General features: G+C 34.0%; 3 protein-coding genes and 1 long non-coding RNA gene across 4 annotated transcripts; all 4 read right to left on the reverse strand.

Annotated features, from left to right (window-relative positions):
- Nucleotides 1-2553: 2553 nt before the first annotated feature.
- LOC105124368 (short-chain dehydrogenase TIC 32, chloroplastic-like) lies at nt 2554-5327 on the reverse strand. Its single transcript, XM_011024371.1, has 8 exons — nt 4983-5327; nt 4211-4442; nt 3956-4035; nt 3691-3844; nt 3456-3534; nt 3278-3362; nt 3132-3178; nt 2554-2978 (listed from the first exon to the last, which is right to left on the reverse strand). Exons 1-8 carry the CDS (start codon nt 5086-5088, stop codon nt 2817-2819), a joined length of 945 nt encoding a protein of 314 aa, XP_011022673.1. The 5' UTR covers nt 5089-5327; the 3' UTR covers nt 2554-2816.
- Nucleotides 5328-6287: 960 nt separating this feature from the next.
- LOC105124369 (short-chain dehydrogenase TIC 32, chloroplastic-like) lies at nt 6288-10251 on the reverse strand. The gene is made up of 8 exons (XM_011024372.1): nt 9939-10251; nt 8700-8931; nt 8361-8440; nt 7716-7869; nt 7474-7552; nt 6994-7078; nt 6846-6892; nt 6288-6713 (listed from the first exon to the last, which is right to left on the reverse strand). Exons 1-8 carry the CDS (start codon nt 10042-10044, stop codon nt 6549-6551), a joined length of 948 nt encoding a protein of 315 aa, XP_011022674.1. The 5' UTR covers nt 10045-10251; the 3' UTR covers nt 6288-6548.
- Nucleotides 10252-12459: 2208 nt separating this feature from the next.
- Nucleotides 12460-13553, reverse strand: LOC105124370 (uncharacterized). The gene is made up of 2 exons (XR_842035.1): nt 13153-13553; nt 12460-13044 (listed from the first exon to the last, which is right to left on the reverse strand). It is a non-coding gene; the product is annotated as an uncharacterized LOC105124370 (long non-coding RNA).
- Nucleotides 13554-16445: 2892 nt separating this feature from the next.
- Nucleotides 16446-19110, reverse strand: LOC105124371 (aquaporin PIP1-2). The gene is made up of 4 exons (XM_011024373.1): nt 18676-19110; nt 18155-18453; nt 16797-16937; nt 16446-16688 (listed from the first exon to the last, which is right to left on the reverse strand). Exons 1-4 carry the CDS (start codon nt 19004-19006, stop codon nt 16593-16595), a joined length of 867 nt encoding a protein of 288 aa, XP_011022675.1. The 5' UTR covers nt 19007-19110; the 3' UTR covers nt 16446-16592.
- Nucleotides 19111-20014: the final 904 nt, after the last annotated feature.

Here is a 20014-nt window from a genome sequence, read left to right on the forward strand (position 1 = left end):
AAGAGCGGTGATCTCATGCTAGAGAGAAAGGGGTTATTTCATGGTGTTTTGGGTGTGTTTCACAGTGGAGGGGGAGAGAGAAAGTGATAAATGACTAGCGGTGGAGAGAGAGGGGAGGGGTAGATAGTTGTGGGAGGGAGAAGGGGGAATAAGGGGAGAAAGGAGAAGATAGTAGCTCAGGGGCTTTAATTTTATATGTAATCGTAGACGCTATGTGCGACTTATTAAACCATGCTATAACTCAAATATATTTTCAACTGAGTTAAGCAAACCAACATCCGGATAAGACACTGGGATCTCTAAATATGAAGCTTCTTTATGGAGCAATTTTAGAGGCGTCTAGGCCATTCAGGGAAACAAAACGTTCCTCGATGCTAACTTTAAGAGTCGACTCCAGGAAGCAGCAATTCTTCTTGATCATGAATTCTATCCCTTGGAGAAACATTGCCATTTTTTTTGTTAATCTATTTTGCACACAAAATCTTTGTGCCAATAAATAAGAAAGGAATTAAGTGTCCCTTTTATTTGCGAGTTAATCCTCTCATGGATACTTCTCGTCAAAATAAAAGAAAAAAGAATAATTATTTTCCCTTGAACCTTTAGCAATGCAAAAATAATTATGCAACTTCTTTGATGGTAGTGTCCGATTCTCTGTAAGGTACATCTTGAGACATTGAAGAACCCCTGGTAGATCTTTGTAACTTCAAAGCGATGCAAAATCAATCTGCAATTTTTCTTAGCAGAAAATTTCAACTACTCATTGATGGTCAAGCTCGAGCTATAATCCCACAACCTCTTAGCCAGCTCTGGATCTTTAGCCCGAGAGTATGGTGTAATTAGCTGTGTTACAGTTCACAAAATATTCTCCAGTTATCCCCTTGACTTGTGGATGTAATGCCACATAGCATGTAGTTGCTGCTCCCTGCAATCAAGTATTTTGAAGAGATTAACAAACAGAATTGCATTGAAGGGAATGATTGTTTATTGTTACTCCTACATTGAATAAAGATTACCTGCTGCGTGTTTTTCAGCACATGTTTATCAATCATCTTGAAAATGCCTGCATCATGCCCGAGAATTGGTACAGTGCTAGATAAATATCCTCCCCAGCTGATGAATGAAATTTTTTGCATGCCTGAGAAAATGTTAGCCAAAAAGGCTTAGAAATCCCAAGATGTACCCCTAATAAACCTTCATGGCGTAGGACATCAGTATAGACATAGCCAGAATGAAGTGAAATATTAGAAGTTATCTCTACTCCTTCCTCCTGCAAAACCAGGAGGGAAAAGGCAGCAAATCATCCACAATGACCTCTCTTTTCCCTAAGATCCCGATAAATATACTAAGAAGTACAATATCATAATATGCTAATTACATGATTCACAAGATGGTAAAGTATATGATAGATGGCCGTAAACGATACTATACGATAACAATTTTTCGCCGACAAAATGTACAGTGTATCTTCAAGCGCCTGGCAAGCTCTTTGGTATGCAATATGTTTGCAAGCTTTGATCGTGCATAAGACAAGCAGCTGTAGTAACTGTGGATTACCAACTTTATCAGGACTGACCAAGGGAGAGAAATGGCCCAAAAAACAAAACCCAACAACGCCAAATCGATTGATTTACTTAAACTGGAGTGACTAATGTACATTCAATGTTTTTCCCAAACAGCATCAACCACCTTCTTGTACTTTTTTCTTTTTAGATAACCATGGATATCTAGATGAGTTTCTACTTATCATAACTAATCTCATAAATTCTAAAATTAATGATGATATAAATTTCTAATAATCTTCGTATAAGCATCACACCCTTCTTATACTTATTCCTATTAGAAATGATGGTTTGCAGCATTTCATGGCATCAAACTACCTCTCGAAAGAAAGATCAATTAATTATAGATTCATCGTTGCTTTTATTTTTTGCGAGGAATAACTTGTGTTATCTTTTAAAATCTATCAACTACATAAAAAATAAAATTTATTTCTCTTCATATATGAGGTAATTCAAGCACAAAATATGTAGACAATTCCTTCCATATATTTCAAGATTAGGCAAAACATACATAAACCTATATTTTGCATTTAACCTTTCAGAGTTTTACAATATAGCATTGTTACAATTACTATGGTGGTACATCATTTCATATTTTAGTTTTTGTATAATAACTTTTTTTAAAAAAAAACATAAAGAAAAAAATTACAAAAAAAATAAAGATAAAAAAATAATGTAACTAGACCAAGTATAAAATGATTATAAATACTTCAAGTTTAAAGAATAAAAAATAATATATTTTTTTCCAAAAATATTAAAAAAATTACAAAATAATGAAGATAAGAACAAAAATAAAAGATTATAATTAAACAAATTATAAAATAATAAATTTATCAAATATAAATAAAAAAACAGAAAAAATTATAAATTTATCATTGTTACACTATCCACAAAATAAAAGAAATTATAAATCTGCCATTTCTACACGGAAACGTGTCCAATATATAATAATAATTATTATTATTTGTATTCCCTTCCGGTACAAAGCCTAAAATTATTACAAAACACTGTTTATTTCCATTGAAAAATAAATATAGGAAGAAGAGAGACACCACACCAGAATGCCAGAGGCTGATCACAAATGAAGGCCCGTTTAAACAAAAACTTGACTATATATGGAAATTTTAGGCAACATATCTATTTTATGTGTACGGTACAAATTTCATAACTACTTATACAGAACAAGATTCAGCTCTGCATAATCATGCAGTAAACAGGCATCGCGCTAGTTTGGAGGCAGGAAGCAATCAAACTTAACTAGGGGTTGGTCAAGGGCAAGCTGAATTCCCATAGTTTTTTTGCCAATTCCGCATCTTGGCCATAAGCGCTTGATTTGGATATGTTACAGTCTTCGAAATACTTCCCACTGACCCCATTAACCTGTGGATGCAATGCCACATAGCATGTAGTTGCAGCTCCCTACAACCATGTACGAGAAATTAACAAAGAAACTGTGTGGGCATGGTAACAAACAGAAAGGGTCGTATGATTTGAATTTGCACATATGACGCTTTCTGTCATATTCATATTGATCCTGCAGGACACGCATTCCATGAAAATTGTAGAACATACCTGGGGAACAGTTTTGAACATGAATCTGCCGATAGTACTGGCAAAGCCTGCCGAGAATTTAACCCAGGACCAGAAAATTCAAAATTTAGTGAATGAACGAAGAAATTTATTAATGCAAGGTGTGATTAACATAGGTCAGGAATTACCACTAAGAACAGTGTGGTAGCGGAAAAGATTGGTATGAATTCCTCCAGGATGAAGTGAATTAGCAGTTATGTTTACCCCCTCTTCCTGTATGAATAAAGAACGACAAAAATGGATATAAAGTTCCAGTATCTTTATTTATCAAACCCCTGTTCGATGAACTTGAAAATGTCTGAGTACCTTGAAACGCCTTGCAAGTTCATTAGCATGCAGTAGAGTAGCAAGCTTTGATTGCCCATAAGCCTTTATACTGCCGTATCTGCAAATCAGCGTGAACAAAAGGGTGAAACTAAGAAAATGCGCCTTATCACAATAATACATGACAGAAGCCCCCATATGCGGGTGTTACAGCATGACTTGGCACTTAGCAGAAGGAAAATAGAAGATTGACAGAATGGTACTGCCAAATTGTTACCCTGCTTCATCATTGATAGTATCAAAACGAATTCCTCCAGGAAATGGATGACGATGAGCTGATGAAGATAGGTTAACAATCCTTCCTTCTCGATTGCTTTCACGTGCTGTGTTTTTCATATTGTCCAACAAAAGATTTGTAAGAAGAAAATGGCCTGCAAAATGATAGAAAACACTGTTATATAAAGAACAACACTTTGATATGTACAACTATCATTCCTTCAATGCAGAAGAAAAAAAGAATCTGCATAATTATGTGAACATACTTAGATAGTTGGTTGCAAACTGCAGTTCTATGTTGTCTTTGGAAAGCAAGTAAGGAGATGCCATAATCCCTGCATTGTTACTTCCAACAAAGAAAAAGAATATTAGTCTTCACTATTGAATTTTGTAAGAAATCTTAAATGGCATGGAATGTCACCAGTTGTTCACAGATACAGAGAAATCCCCGTCATAACAATTTTGATATACGAGCAAAACAAAATCTACTACAGAGAATTGCTTCAAATTAGTTGTCTTACATAAGGATATTCAGTGGCAAACCAGAGGAATTATATTTGGATGCAAATTCCCGGACTGAGGACATTGAGCTGAGATCCAGCTCCATAACCTCAACCTTGGCACTGGGGATTTCCTTGTGTATTTCTTCCCTGACCTTATTACCAGAATCCACATTCCTTACTGCCATAACTACATGGACACCACGCAAAGCAAGAACTCGCGCTGTCTCTGTGCCAATACCACTTGATGCTCCTGAAATTAGGCAAAGAAACAAACTTAAAACCTATCCTATCAATGACAAAATATCCACTGACATTGATATCTACTGCCATCAAAAGAACAAATATGATTTTGAGAAATTACGGTATGAAAAGCACAGTTACGATTTTAGAAGTCTCCGCAGTATTTAAGAGCATAGAATTTATAAATCACAGGAGAGACAAATTTGAAATTGGTCAAACTTGGCTATAAAATCAGAAAGTTCTTGCCTTCTGGGAGGATATCCCACAACCACCAGTGCTAAAACCCTGACCGAGAATCTTCTACACAAATATTCAGATGAGAGAATTTCACTCATCTCATGCTACTCTAATGTGAAACAGAAACTACAGAAATTTCAAGTGGATCAGAATTGCTAGCAATCCATGCATAGAACAAACCAACAACCACAGATCACTGACTTTGCCACTTATCTTGATCAACAAAATCACAGCACAAAACAGAAACCAAAGATTTGAAATTGAAAAAGAACATGAAAGGAGCATATAGATGATGCAGATAAGAAAAACATACCTGTAATAATAGCAGTGAGGCCACTTCCATCAATTCCTTCAGTAACTTCCTCAGCTGTGGAACTGGAAGAAAAGCCAGATGGCCCTTTCTTTCCAAAAAACCCCATGTTGGCAGGTTCTGAACTACACCAAAAGTTGCATACTCTAATGTATATACCTCTCACAAGTAGCAGCAGGTATGGACCGGTATCAAGTATTATATGGAGAAGTCTTCAAGGATGAAGCCACCAAGAATTGTTAAATGCCACCTGTGATTTCTTAATATTTATTTATTGCATGCCATCATGCTATTCTTTAGTTTTGTTCAAATTCCATGATGTGCCGTTGCCCAAATAGAACGACAGACCCCCGGTGCTTGACTTTCAAAAAAGGCAGCGTAATATAAAACGTCCATTATAACTTTAAATAGTCCCTTTGTTTTTAAGATTTAAACAATCAAGTCCCTCGAGTTTAAAAACTAATTAACTAATCCCTATGTGTTCACATTTGCTGAGCAAGACTTTTTTCCCCTTTGGTTCTGTGACTGACTTGACGGTCAAATGTGAACAAAAGATTAATTGATAATTTATGAAACTAGAGGGATTAGAATAGTGGGACTATAATTTACTCAAATAATTTGCAAAATCAAAAGTCATACCATGACCCCATGGAGAATTATCTGGTGTAAATAAATAAAAGCTTGATAGGAACATGATAAGCATATTTGCACAGAGCTTTTCATTTTGCTGTCTTCTTTGCTTTCCTTTTCTTTCCTTAATCAGAGTAGCGTTCTAGATGGATCGTTAGACTGGTAAAACTTGTATATTATTGGGAGGTGATAGCCAGTCTTTGCTTTCCTTTTCTTTCCTTAATCAGAGTAGCGTTCTAGATGGATCGTTAGACTAGTAAAACTTGTATATTATTGGGAGGTAATAGCCAGTCCTGATCAAATTGCTCAAACCAGATGTCTCCATATCCGGCCAGTCGGTCCGAAAAATATCATCGGTGGTAAAGGAAACGTCAACATTCATTATGAATCTTTGTGTGTTGTGCAACCACAAAATACTACAGAAGCTACACTGGAAATTCGTGCACCTCGGTTCAGGTAAAAAAAAAAAAAAAAGGCATTTTCCTTCGGATTGGTCCAGAGAGGGACTGACTGGAGAAAGTGCCTTAAATAAAAGACTCCATCATCAAATTATAGTATTCAAAGTTAAGTAAATCCCTGGTGGACTGGATCAATAGGCAAGAAAGCGAACGTATATAACTCTCTCTACGCATAAGTTAAAAAAAAAAAAATGGAGACCTTAGCCTCTTTCCTACGTCAAAAATGATGAACAAAGTAATTTGAATCAAATAGGGTGGAACTAGAGGTAATGTTTATAGACATGTTTCATAGACTACCATCTTAAACCAACATGGGAAAGCGGGGGACCTCCAATCTTTAACCACGCATTTAGAAATAGATGCAATGTGATTTAATACAAGAAACATGTTCGTATGTATAAACTGTGAAACAAGTTTGCAAGTTTCCTGACTTCCCCAAAACAAGAAACAACTACTTCAATACACAGCACAGCTCAGAGGACTACTTCGGGTTGGTTAAGCTCAAGCTGAAATCCCATAGTTTTTTGGCCAGTTCTACATCTTTAGCCAAGGAGCTAGCTTTAGACAGGTTACTGTCCATGAAATATTCTCCGCTTACCCCCTTAACTTGTGGATGCAATGCCACATAGCATGTAGTTGCAGCTCCCTATAATCATATAAAAGAAATTAATAAGCTATGTGGTGTTTTAGAGGTAGTCCAATAATTGCGTATGGATTTTATAATTCAAATTAATCCTGGGTCATGCTGCCACGTATTCCATGGAAACAAAGAACATACCTGTTGAACATTTTTTAGCGCAAATCTGCCAACCATAGTTACAACACCTGCATTATACACAACAAATTTAATCCAGAAGAAAATTCCCATAGGCCAAGAAAATCCCCGTAGGGGAACCAAAAACAAGTCAGATACATCAGAGTATTACTATTAATAACACTGTGGAAACGCAGAAGATTGGTCATAATTGCTCCAGGATGAATTGAATTAGCAGTTATATTGACCCCTTCTTCCTGCATGGGCAAGAGAAAAAGGGAAATAAAAAACGTGCTCATAGAATTTATTTTGGACAAAAATGTTATAACTATGAAAGTCACAGCCAAAGAACATGCTGATCAACTGTTTTTGTCATCCATGATTTGTACTGATTTAACTAAAGGATCTTCAGCGCCAAAAATCTATCTATTTCAACTTCATCAAATAAGGTGAGCAAAGGCAATGACTCATACTTCCACTGGAAACTATTCTAAATTTGAGAGCCACCTGGTCTTTAACCACAAGAAGGTAAGATTAAATCTCTGAAATAGGGAAAAAAGAAGAAAAAGAAATTCCCATTTTGCAGTTAGGGAGCAAATTTAATCATCTCAATAGCAGATTGCTGTTTGGTAAACTTGAGACCATGGACTACCTTAAGGCGCCTTGTGAGCTCATTAGCATGCAATACATTAGCAAGCTTTGATTGTCCATAAGCCCAAATACTGTTGTATCTGCAAAATTATCAAGCACAAAACGGTAAAAACAAGTAGAATTAGATAAAGAAAGGCCAGTCCATATATAATACATGAACAATTGACTAGTGTCTGGTGTTATAGCACAGACTGAGCAGCATTCCAAGACAAGATTCACAAAATGATACTGAGAAAGTGTTACCCTGATTCATCATTGATTTTATCAAAACGAATTCCCTCACTGTATGTAAAACGGTGAGCTTCTGATGATAAGATAACAATCCTTCCCTCTTGATTGCTTTCAAGTGCTGTCTTTTTCATGGTGTCCAATACAAGGTCTGTCAGAAGAAAATGGCCTGCAAAATTATAAAATCTCTTATGAATCCAAACTTCTGCACTTGGCAATATGCAGCATTTCAAATTTCCCAACATTGAAAAACAAGATTTGGTGAAAAGGGACTTTCTTCTTCTTTTTTTTCCTGTTTTTTCCACAGCTATCAGACTAATGTTTATTTTCATCATCTTCATTTACAATAATTGATAAGACTGAATAAATAGATAAATGAATTTGAAGATTACAGTATTCACAGACATGTGAAAAAAGAGGTCAAGTTGTGTTCTTTTTGTTGTTCAGTATCGTGGCTCTCAAGGTATCCAGGTTCAAGAATCTCATATTTGATAACACGAATTTAAATTGTCTATGCTGGATCATTTTTATTGCACGTGCTCTATTTCCCTTCATTTAAAGATTTAAATTCTATTCTCTAGCATTTCATTATCATAATAGATACTGCAATCAAATTAATGGCAGATATGCAAACAATTTATAATGTTATGTCCAACATACCCACATGGTTGGTTGCAAATTGCATTTCTATGTTGTCTTGGGAAAGCATGAAAGGAGCTGCCATAATGCCTGCATTGTTACTTAACCAAGAAAAGATAATATTAATTCTCACTATTAAATTACAAACTAAATGTGTGTAGGATGTCTTCAGTGGGCACAGTTAAAGAGGTGCATTGCCTCTTAGCCAGTTCCATTTAAAAGCACAAACACATCGACTACAGAAAAGAATGAGCAGGAACAACCAACATCATAAGAGTGACACAGAAAAGTTAACCATGGTGACCCAAAACGGATATACAGTACAAATAAGAAACATTGTTTCAGTTTTAGTCTTCTTACATTAGGAGATTCAGTGGAAGACCCAAAGATATAAATTCCGATGCAAATTTCCTCACAGATAACATTGAGTTGAGATCTAGATGCATAATATCAATCTTAGCAGTAGGGAATTCCTTGAGTATTTCTTCTTTGACTTTCGTACCAGATTCCACATTCCTTACTGCCATAACTACATGGGCACCACGCAAAGCAAGAACACGTGTGGTCTCCGTTCCAATGCCACTTGAGGCTCCTGAAATGGATTAGGCATGGAATGCATTAACAGATTAACAAACCAATTACTAAAAGTGCTAATGTATATCTATTGCCATCAGAACCCTAAATATAGCAAGCTGTCCACAACTGATCAACACACGAATAGAAAAATTCTGATATAGGAACTCCATTCTGATGTAGAAAGTCTCGCCCCAAGAATATGATAAATCGTGAGTTCCAAAATGAATCCCATCTGCAGCGGACCACTCTCTAGAAACAGAAAGATAAAGAGAACTCCACTCCAAATATTAACTAGTGATCCCCATCTATGGAGCATGACAAAACTGGTATAGCGGTATGTAAAACCTCTCCAAATATATTTATGTGCAATTAAGTAATTAAATTCCAAACATACCACGATTACAAGCTACCTAGGCCAAATAAGTTTATTAACATCTGCAAGAGCCTAGAACGTGCTAAAAAAAGAATTTGAAGCCCAGATATATTCACCAGACATTTTCAACTTCGTCTCTATAGATCTTGCACGAACTAAAAAATAGCTTAGCATCCATGTACAGGGGGAAAAAAACTGGCAAAAGCACGAAAACCCGGAAATGATCACCCAAAGAAAGAAACTTTGCATATTCCGTTTTACAAATGAGCAAGAACAAGTCTTGATTTTTCCCGTAAGTTTCAATCAGAACAAAAGCAAAAAACAGATATTATCATCACGAACCTCGAAATTCTTTTGACTGCTTGAAACGTTGAACATAACACAACTACTTGAATTAGTTGACATCGTCAAAAAACACACACACACAAACAAACAAACAGGGTATATGAGATTCATGGGTCTATTTTTCCTTCGCTTTTCCAAGAAGCCAAACAAGACTTAAACTTTGTGAGAAGAAATGATCGAAGTATGAACATGTTAGATAAAAATTAAAATCCTAGAGTAAGTAGGTTCAAATACTTGTGCGTTTAGTTTCTAACAGAAAAAAGCACAAAACTTGAAAACAAAAGAAACCCGGATCGGCTTCAGACCTGTAACAATGGCAGTGAGACCAGTTGCATCAATCCCTTGAGTAACTTGCTCGGCTGTTGATCTAGGTGAGAACCCAGATGGTCCTTTCCACCAAAAAGGCCACATATTTTCCGATATTTTGATCAAAACAACAAACAGCTTTCGAGTTTGCAAACTCTTTATGTGCTCATAATCCTACTGTGATGACTATAAGAATTGCAGAAAATGGAATCCCATCATGGATCTATTGCATCAACCCATGGTAATGATTACAATATGTTATTAAAAAAAAAAAGACAAAACAAAAAAACCCGAATACGACATCATCTTGTTGACGAGGATTCCCATAAAATAGGGGTGTTTTTTTTTTAATTTTTTAATATATATATATATATATATAGTTTTCTTTTGCTATTTTTATATTTTTGTGTTGGGATCCAAGGACCGAGGCTTTTATTAATATTTTATGCTTTAATGATGATCGTGGATGAGAAATTAAGTTTCTCAAGATTGGTTGTTTTAACGGTTTAGAAATTAAATTAATTCATAACGCTTATCAATTTCTCGTGGCCATTAATTCAAAGACAAAATAGGTTTATGCCGAAGGCTTGGCCCCTCCTCCATGTCTTCCTCCTAATGATTCTAATGGACCCGGGCCCTCTGTAATTATTGCTCCGTTCCTCGGAAATATTTAGAGATATTTATCACCTATTGATTTGGTGATGGGAAGTAATTTTTTTAAAATATAAATTTCAAGAAAATAAATTAGTTTTTAATATTTATTAGTATAATAAAAAATAAAGTAAAAATATTTTTTAGTATTTAATTGTATTATAGAAAATGAGCTGAAAAATAACTTATTAATATTTTATTTTTTTAAATTTATTAAAAGAATAAAGAATAAATCTTATAAATTAAAAAACTAAATAAAATTGAAATTGAAAAAAATATAATTTTATAAATTATTTTAAATAAAAATAATAATAAAAATCAAATCTAACAAATAAAAAAGTTGAAAGATAAAGAAATTAAAATAATAATTATTATTATTTTATAAATTATTTCAAATAAAATAAGTAATAATCAAAAGAATGAGCAATGAATTTGATAGAAAAATTTTTAAAAAAAATAAAAAAAAAAAAGAAAATAATAATTATAAAAATTAGGATCAAAGTTAGTATAAAAATTAAATTCTAAGAGATTAAATTGAAAAAAATATTTAAAATAAAATATATATAGTGATAAAAAAGTTTGAGGATCAAATTTGATACAATCAATAAATAATTTCTAATTTTTTTATAATTTCTAGAAAGTGTTTCTGACCTAAAATAAAAGAAAAATACTTCTCTGAAAATCAAGCTAAATTATTTTTACTAAAAAATATTTTTTATTAACCAACTTTTCTAATAATATATAAATACCAAAAAAATTAAAAAATAATTTTTAAAAAATCACTTTACATCAAATAATCAAGACTTTAATTTAACTCCCTCTCGGATCCATATCTACAAACCAGGTAACATTAATAGCCTCTCACCAACCTACAATACTAGTGAAAATGTTTTAAAAAATTATACTAATTAAAACATATTAAATTATTTTTTTATAATTTTAAAATAAAAATATTTTTAACGAAAAAATATTTTTGAAAAACATAAAAAATTAAAAATCATGGTTTGATTAGTGTATATTTTTTATTTATTTTTAATATATTAAAATATTTTTATTACATTAAAATATCTCTGCAATAAATAAGTATTTTTTTATTATTATTCTATTTTGGGTTTAAAAACCTAATCAAACGATAATTTTTATTTTTTAAAAATTGTGAATCGAACAAAATTCACCAACCAGTTCAAACCGAGTAATTTAGTTCAATTCGGTTTTTTCTTTCAAGTTAAACCTGTGTCTGTTTTTTCGGAGCTTTTACTATAGGGCCTGGCTGTTTGAAATCTTGCTATGGGTTTTTTAACTGTGACATGAAGGTGTTTTGGGCCCTTTCTTTTCTTTTCTCTTTTGTCATGGTCTTGAGATTATTATTTTTTGCCTTCACATCACGCTATGCTTCTTCATTTTTTAATTATTATTATGGGCCTAGGAGTGTTTTGTTAATAATAACAAAATTAAATATTCATCTGAAGCTTAAAGGCTAGTTCCCCATCATTCTATCAATTCTTAAAAATTAAAACGAAAAAACCAGCACCGACCACACCCTTCTTCTATAGTCAAATAAATTAATAAATCGGAGCATTTGTGTTCGTGCCTCCAGCTCCAAGAAACTTGTAATGTCTTGGAGTTGGAATATATGGAACAAGTTGGTGTTATGTTGTAATGGCTCGTACACCTCCTGCAAATTCAGGGAAGAAGACTTTTTAAGCTGTAAATGCAACGAAAAAACGCTCTGGTTGTCCACTGATCAATCACTTTTGATAACAAAATCATCAGCTAATCATTTCACGAAATCAGAAACATTTGCTGCTTGGAATGAGATCGTGTTTGTAATTCAGTGAAACCTACAACCAGGCTGCAACGTGTTCATGCCTGTAGTGCGACAGTCAATTGCTATCAGATTAACACTTTGCTTCTTTTGTTCAGACCATACAAAGGATATACAAAATTAGCAGAGGCAAAAAAAAAAAAAAAAAAATGTTATGAGAAGAGTAGGCTCCGCTTATGATTAGTAGAGCAGGCATGTTCCATCAGTATATGAGAACACCAGATAAGAGATGGCATAAACACTTGCAGAATGAAGAGTACAGGACTCAGTAGCCATAATTATCCATCCATACAAGCTGTTTCTCCCCGCACAACATCCATTCGCTTAGACTAAAATAACAATTAAACAAAGCTAGAGACTCTGGTGTTGATATCTATTTTGCAAAAGCATTGCAACTCCTTGCATCATAAGCAATTGCAAGAACAGTTGTACCCCTCTCTGGGCAGGCTTCAAGGAATTGTTAACATACAAACAGACAATGCATTTAGAATCTAATGGAAAAATAGCAACCTGCTTCTGAGCACAATTTGGCCGTCCTTTAATCTCCAATGTGAGACTAACAACGACCATAATCGTTTCACAATACTGATGGTTGATCCAAATGCAAAAACATATTATCTTCTCTGTGGCTTTTTTATGAGGGAAAAAAAAAGGCAAAACGCAGACACAAATGTTTAGAAAAGCACATAGCAACTTTTTGACACAGTTAAGCATAAATCTAAGACAAAAGCAAAAACCTGCATCATTTTGGTGAGAGGGTGGAGTGATCCTGGAGAAGCAGCATCAGCACGTAAGGTGTTTGATGAAACGCTTGACCGAGGATATGGCTTGGACGTGCTAGAAGCAATTTGTAACAAACTAAACCAATCAGTATCTCCAAGCAAGAAGCAAATAAACAATCAAAAAGGAAAAAGAAAAGGTTGGAAAGGAAAAGGACCCGAGAGGGAGCAAATGCATAGAACCTGCTATGTTTCCCATTCACTCACGCGTTTACACTACCCTCATATTTCACACAAATTTATTATGGCGATTTGCAAAGATAGTAACAAGACAAGACGAAGAAGCAACAAGAATTGAACATATGATACGGAAAGACAAAGATTTGACTCGAATATAAACAGAACAATTATGAAACCAAAATGACCCGGGATTGAAAATTCAAAAAGAATTGATCCGAAACTATGACTTTTAAAGCAACCCTGAAAAAAAAATCAACTTCTAACATGAATTCGTAATTTGCTTCCTTTAGAAGGGGAAAAAAAAAAACCTAATGTAGCTAATCTCGACAAAAAAATTAATGTAATCTGAAATATTTTTTTTTTATAGAAGAATTTTAAACATAAATTATTAAGTGTGTTTGGGAAGGCTTGAATTGTGTTCCTTAAATTTTGAAAAAAAAATATTTTTTATATTTTTAGATCGTTTTGATATACTGATATCAAAAATAATTTAAAAAAAAAAATTATTTTGATGCATTTTCTAAATAAAAAACACTTTGAACTGTCATGGATACCCTAATCTCCAACACACCTTAAGTTCTAGATACAAAATACTTAAGAACCAAATCAAAGATAATAAAAGCTAAGAAATTTGAAACTAACAAGAAGAAAATAAAAGATATAACTTGATTTTAAAAGTCTTGCTTAGATACTAATCGATACAAACCTCATAATCATGTGGTCATCTAACCCACAATGAAATTAAAAATCAAACCCAAGAAAGTTGAATATCAAGTTTGAAACCCCAACCCAGAGATAAACATGTATTTGAGAACCAAGTATATTAGAAAAAAAACTCGATCTCGAAAATAACCATATACATAAGAATTTGAAGTATACGACTGATGTTATGAAACTAGTTAATTTGTTATAAGTTGATGTACGATCTTTGTTCCTACAAATTACAACAAGCAAAAAAAAAAAAAAAACTTTTTTATGCAAATTATCATAACTATCAAAAATTACAGTCATAAAAGTAATATATAGTCGTCTCTAAATAACCTTAATGCATCTCTTTTGGGTTGCAAGTCAATGGAACCTATTTAGTAATAAACTACACAAGTCTAATACATAAACAAACCTTAAAAACAATGTCTAATAGGCCAAAAGAAACACAATTTAGAATAAAATTCAAAGTTAATATTATTCAACATTAAAATAAATTTAAAAAACAACATAAAACAAATTCATCTTGCTTAAAACCTTTATGCATAGCAGGCCGAAACTCCTCCTTTGCTTTCTTTGGAGGCTTTACCAAAACTTCATGTTCTAAATCAGCTAGGAAACTTTGTTTTTAATTGCTAAGATTTTCTCCCTTAAATTGCATCCTCTTAATCTCCTTGATGTGCAAGTAAATCCTATAAAATAAAATAAAAACAACAAAATAATCTTGAGCCTCCTTGCTAGTTACTACCATATACATTCTTTAATGGATATGAAATCCTTGCAAACTATAGATAATAGTTGTCATTATAAATGTCTTCTTAGTTAACATGGAATCTTTATAGAATAGGTAAGTTAATACTAGCCACATATGTTTTCAAGAGCATTAAGAAATCACTGTAGTGACTAAAATTCAAATTCATAATATACAAAGAAAACATTCTCTAAATTTCATATATTTTTGTCATGTTTCAGCTTTAAGTTCAAACGCATTGTTCTCTTTCGTCCGGATGAATTAATAAGCATACCATATACTTTCAGAAAGGTAAAGAAATGTACTTTGCAACCCAATTTTAATTTCTGCGGAATTCTTTCTATAACTCTAAATATAACCCAAGCAGTAAATGAAGGTTTGGATAGATTTAACAAGATTGATCCAATAACTTATAAAATAATCTATTTCTGAACTCCAATTGACTTGAGATTATAACCTAATGTAGAATAACATGTTTAGAAACTCCTACATAAATCTCAGTCCAATCCAACTATTGAGTTGAAAATTATTTTTAATAGAGTAAAATTGGATGGTGTAAAAATTTTCACCAAAATTTGATTATAACCTTGCTTGGTTCATATATATATATATATATATATATATATATATATAAAGAGCATGTTTTGATTATGTGAGAAGGAAAATGAAGAAGATAAGAAATAAAACAAAAATTGATGTGCTTTTTGTTGATTATAGAGATGGGATGAGGAAAAGGGTTTGCGAGGAGAGGGTGAGAAGGGTGTGACTAATGATTTGTGTTTTTGTGATTTTTTTTTATATTTATTGGATATTTATTGTAGGGTTTAATGTTAGGTGAACCAATTTAATTCTATTTGGTTCAATCAATTTTGAATTTTTAAAATCAAATTGAATTGAAGTGAATTTATTTTTGTTTTCTAATTGGTTACTTTGGGTTTGTTTTTCAATTTTTTCATTTTCTTTGTTTTTTTTTTGTTTTTTAGCTTACTCCTACCCCTCACCACAATACAAACAGGCAGACCCTCACAGTAACACACACAGCATTCTTAAAGGTCCCTTAAAAAATAGTGAAAATACATATGGCTGTGTTGCGTTAGCTGCCTGCAATATATCAATCCCATGATAGATGTGTACTAGAATGGTCTTGAATTTATATGGGCGATCCAAGTATCGGAACCCTACGTCCACACGATGACTTTTTGCAATTTGTTCGTGAATCACAGAGGTAAGGCATCAAGCATGTCTTGATGGCCATTAAGGATATGATTAGGGTATGATCCAAATGCCAAAATGTCGCTTAGTGTAAGGGAACTCCTCTTTCCCTGGTGTGAGTTTCTAATGATTATCTCAATGTAGTGAGGCTTTGGTCCCTTCTTTGTTTAGCTATTTTTAATTTTTTTTTTGAAGTCTCGGATTTAGCCTTCGGAAAATTGATGAACAAGCACAATGCCCCATCAGGGCTAACAAAGTACCTTGCATTTCAAAGAAATTGCACAGCTTGTTTCTCATTCAGTCTTTGGCCTCCCACAGAATAAAATCTCTTAAGCAGTGTTTCTTTTTTTTTGCCAAGTGGAGAGACAGACAAGCGACACCATGTGGTAGCCAGGGAGAGAACGAAGCAAATAAAAGTAAACAGAATTCTCCATTCAAAAAGCTAGATAATTTACACACATAAATTAACACCACAATACCAAATTCACACGATAGATAGAGAAGCCAAGTTCAAACAAGGATAGAAGAAGTTGTGAAAGGGCGAACGAAATTAAGCTCTGCTCTTGAAAGGAATGGCTCTGATAACTATCTGGTGGTAGACAGCGGCAAGAGCAGCTCCAATGAATGGGCCAACCCAGAAGATCCACTGTAAGAAACAAGAAGATACATTGCAATGAATCAAAATCACTACTCATCATTCATTCATTAAGCTAGTAGGGAGAGCAAACCAAGTTCTTTCAATCAAACAACTTACGTGGTCATCCCATGCACGGTCTTTGTTGAAAATGATGGCGGCTCCAAGACTCCTTGCCGGGTTAATGCCAGTTCCAGTGATGGGGATGGTAGCCAAATGAACCAAGAAGACTGCGAATCCAATGGGAAGGGGAGCCAAAATCTGCAGAAAAACCATGAATAACATCATAATGAGAGCATGCCCCTGATTGTATTCCTCGTTAGCCATATCAATTTGCAGCAGTTACAAGAAAGAACACACACGAATAATTATATACATAAAAAATTCTTAAGACTTTTTTTTATATTATACAAAAGTTGGATGATATATATATATATATATATATGATGTTATTGGAAACCATTAACATCATGTGCAAGACAAACGAAGCAAAGGCACGCATGGGGACTTGTGGAGGTCCAAAAACCACTGACAAACCACACTAACAATCCATCAATTGATATTAATCCATTCCTTCCTCTCTATTCGAAAGTTTAGTGTGACTATCAACAGATGACGCCACCTAATACAAGTCCATGCAGGACCCCTAACATAGAACATACGAACACTGCAAAAAAGGCATATGATAAAAATAATACCAGTGGAGCCGTTAGTGGACATGGTAAAAAGCATAAGATGACGGATTGGCACCATGTGGTTATTTTTTGATAATGGAGGGGGCTACAACTTTTTTTAATAAGATGTACTCTGGCAGGACACACAGGACTAAGCACTCCAAGAGGCTAATTACTAGAGCGCATGCTAAAGTTGCAGAAACCTACCGAAAGGTGAAACATCATTATCAAAGTTACCATCACACCATCAGCCTTCCAAAGCAAAGAAAGCAGACAAACCACCCAGCCACACCCACCAGTCTCTGTAAAAAGATTTCAGGAAACTTGAACCCAGAAACCACACCCTAGATGAAAACCACACATCTATACCTCTGTCTAATTGCGTGTTTTATTCTGTGGGTAATTTTCATAAGTGTTTTTTCCGGGAATTTATTTTTTATTTTTAACATTAGCTCATCAAAACATCCAAAAGCGCTAAAAAATGTTATTTGAAGACAAACATATTTTAAAAACGCAATCACAGTTTGAAACGAACTACCAAACATGGCACTGAAACTTGGAAACGTGATTTGTACCCATATTAAAGATCTTGGTAACAGAAAAAACCAACAATTTCTAGCTAACCAAGAACCATGCCAGTCAACGAGACGTACATGAAACAATCGAGCAATAAAAAGCAACCAGAAACACAGAAAAACGGAGTACAGTGTAAAACAATTACATGGCACCAATCGACACAGCAAGGACTGTTATAAAGTTAAATAGGTAAACACATGGAGTAAAACAAAAACATAGAGTACTTACAGGGACATGAGAGTCTCTAGCGTTTCTCTTGGCATCAGTGGCAGAGAAGACAGTGTAGACAAGAACAAAGGTACCGACTATCTCTGCACCAAGGCCATCACCCTTGGTGTATCCATGATTCACAACATTAGCTCCACCACCCTGAACCTCGTAGCTGGAGCTTCCTTGGAAACCCTTCACTACACCAGCACCACAGATTGCACCAAGGCACTGCATGATGATGTAAAACACAGCCCTTGTCAAAGAGAGCTTCCTTGCCAAAAACAGCCCAAAGGTCACAGCTGGGTTGATGTGTCCACCTGAGCACATGCAGATCTAGTTAGTACAATACGACTTTAAAAGGTAAAAAGAAGGAAAACAAGACATAACCGGTATTAGCAAGAGAGACTGAACATTTAATAGGCAGAACCCAGAAAGAATGTTTATTTAGGAAACACAGGAGAGAATTATCCAAGGCTAAGCAGGTCTAACCCCCCCCCAAAAAAAAAGGTAGAGGAGAAGGCATCTTTGTCATTTATTACCTGAGATACCAGCAGTGCAGTAAACAAGGGCAAAGATCATGCCACCAAAAGCCCAAGCAATGCCTTGAATACCAACAGTGGAACATTTGCTTGTACCAGGCTTCGTAACACCCATGACAGTCAAGACAGTGATGTAAAGGAACAGGAAAGTGGCTATGAACTCAGCTATACCAGCCCTGTAAAAGGACCATGACTTGAGTTCACCAGGCTCAAACAAAGGAGCTGGTGGCGCCTCTTTGTAATCCTTGTCAGTTTGAGCTGATGTTCCAATAGGCTGTCTCTCTGAGAACTTGTTAGCTCCGAGCTTAACATCCTCTTCTTTGCCCTCCATTTTCTTTCTCGGAAGATGGCTTGTTGGTTTGTTTTTCTCTCTCTGTGTTCTCTCTGAAAGTAGGAGAGTACAGTCAGGCACACAAAGCAAAAGTTTATTGGGAGGAACAGGGATAAGGTGGTTTTATATATAGGCGATAAAAGTTTTTCAATTATTTGGCTGCTTGGAAAAAATGTGTTGTCTTTGTTTTTTTTTTTTTTATTTGCCGCTTGACCATCATGATCATTCAATTAAGCCACGTCACGGACCGGCATTTATTTATTCATTTATTTACAAGCACAATAATAATAAATAAACTACGGCTTTTAGTTTTAAATTAATTAATTTTTATATATATTTTATTGATATTAAAAATAAATTTAATAATCAAGTTATTGCTAAGTTTTTATTAGATTTCCATATGTAGGAAAACATTATATATCTCAGACTTGTTTAAAAGGATTTAATAAGATTTAAAATATTTCACTACTTAAATACTCCCTATTTTGAATATAGTAAGTGTAGAGATTTAATCTGTTCATTTCCATGAATACCAAGATAACGAATAAATCGAATTGTTTTTTCTAATTTTAATATAGAATAGTCAGAATGATAGATACAATTATAAAGATCCTTGTTGAGAATTAACCCCATCATAACAATCACACACTTCGTTGTTATTCATCTATTTTATTATCATTATTATTATTTAGTTTAGAATGGAATAGGAGAATATTCTAAGTGAAGTGTGACAAGTGATTAGAAAGGGATAGGGTATAAGGGTTATGGCAGTATTTTTCTTATGTGACAGTATAATGTTTTTTATAAAAAAAAACTTGATTTTTTTAAGTTGATTTTTTTATTTGTATTTTTAAGTTGGTTTAATGTATTTATACTAAAAATAAGTTTTGAAAAATAAAAAAGTAAATTATTTTAATACACCGAACGACAAACATTACACAAGAAACGAGTGAGTGAGGGGGTAGGGGGGTTTGTTCTGGAAAGATCAGTGAGAGATGTTGGCAGGTT

Source organism: Populus euphratica, unplaced genomic scaffold, assembly GCF_000495115.2.
Source record: "Populus euphratica unplaced genomic scaffold, PopEup_1.0 scaffold4.1, whole genome shotgun sequence".
Classification (NCBI taxonomy): domain Eukaryota; kingdom Viridiplantae; phylum Streptophyta; class Magnoliopsida; order Malpighiales; family Salicaceae; genus Populus; species Populus euphratica.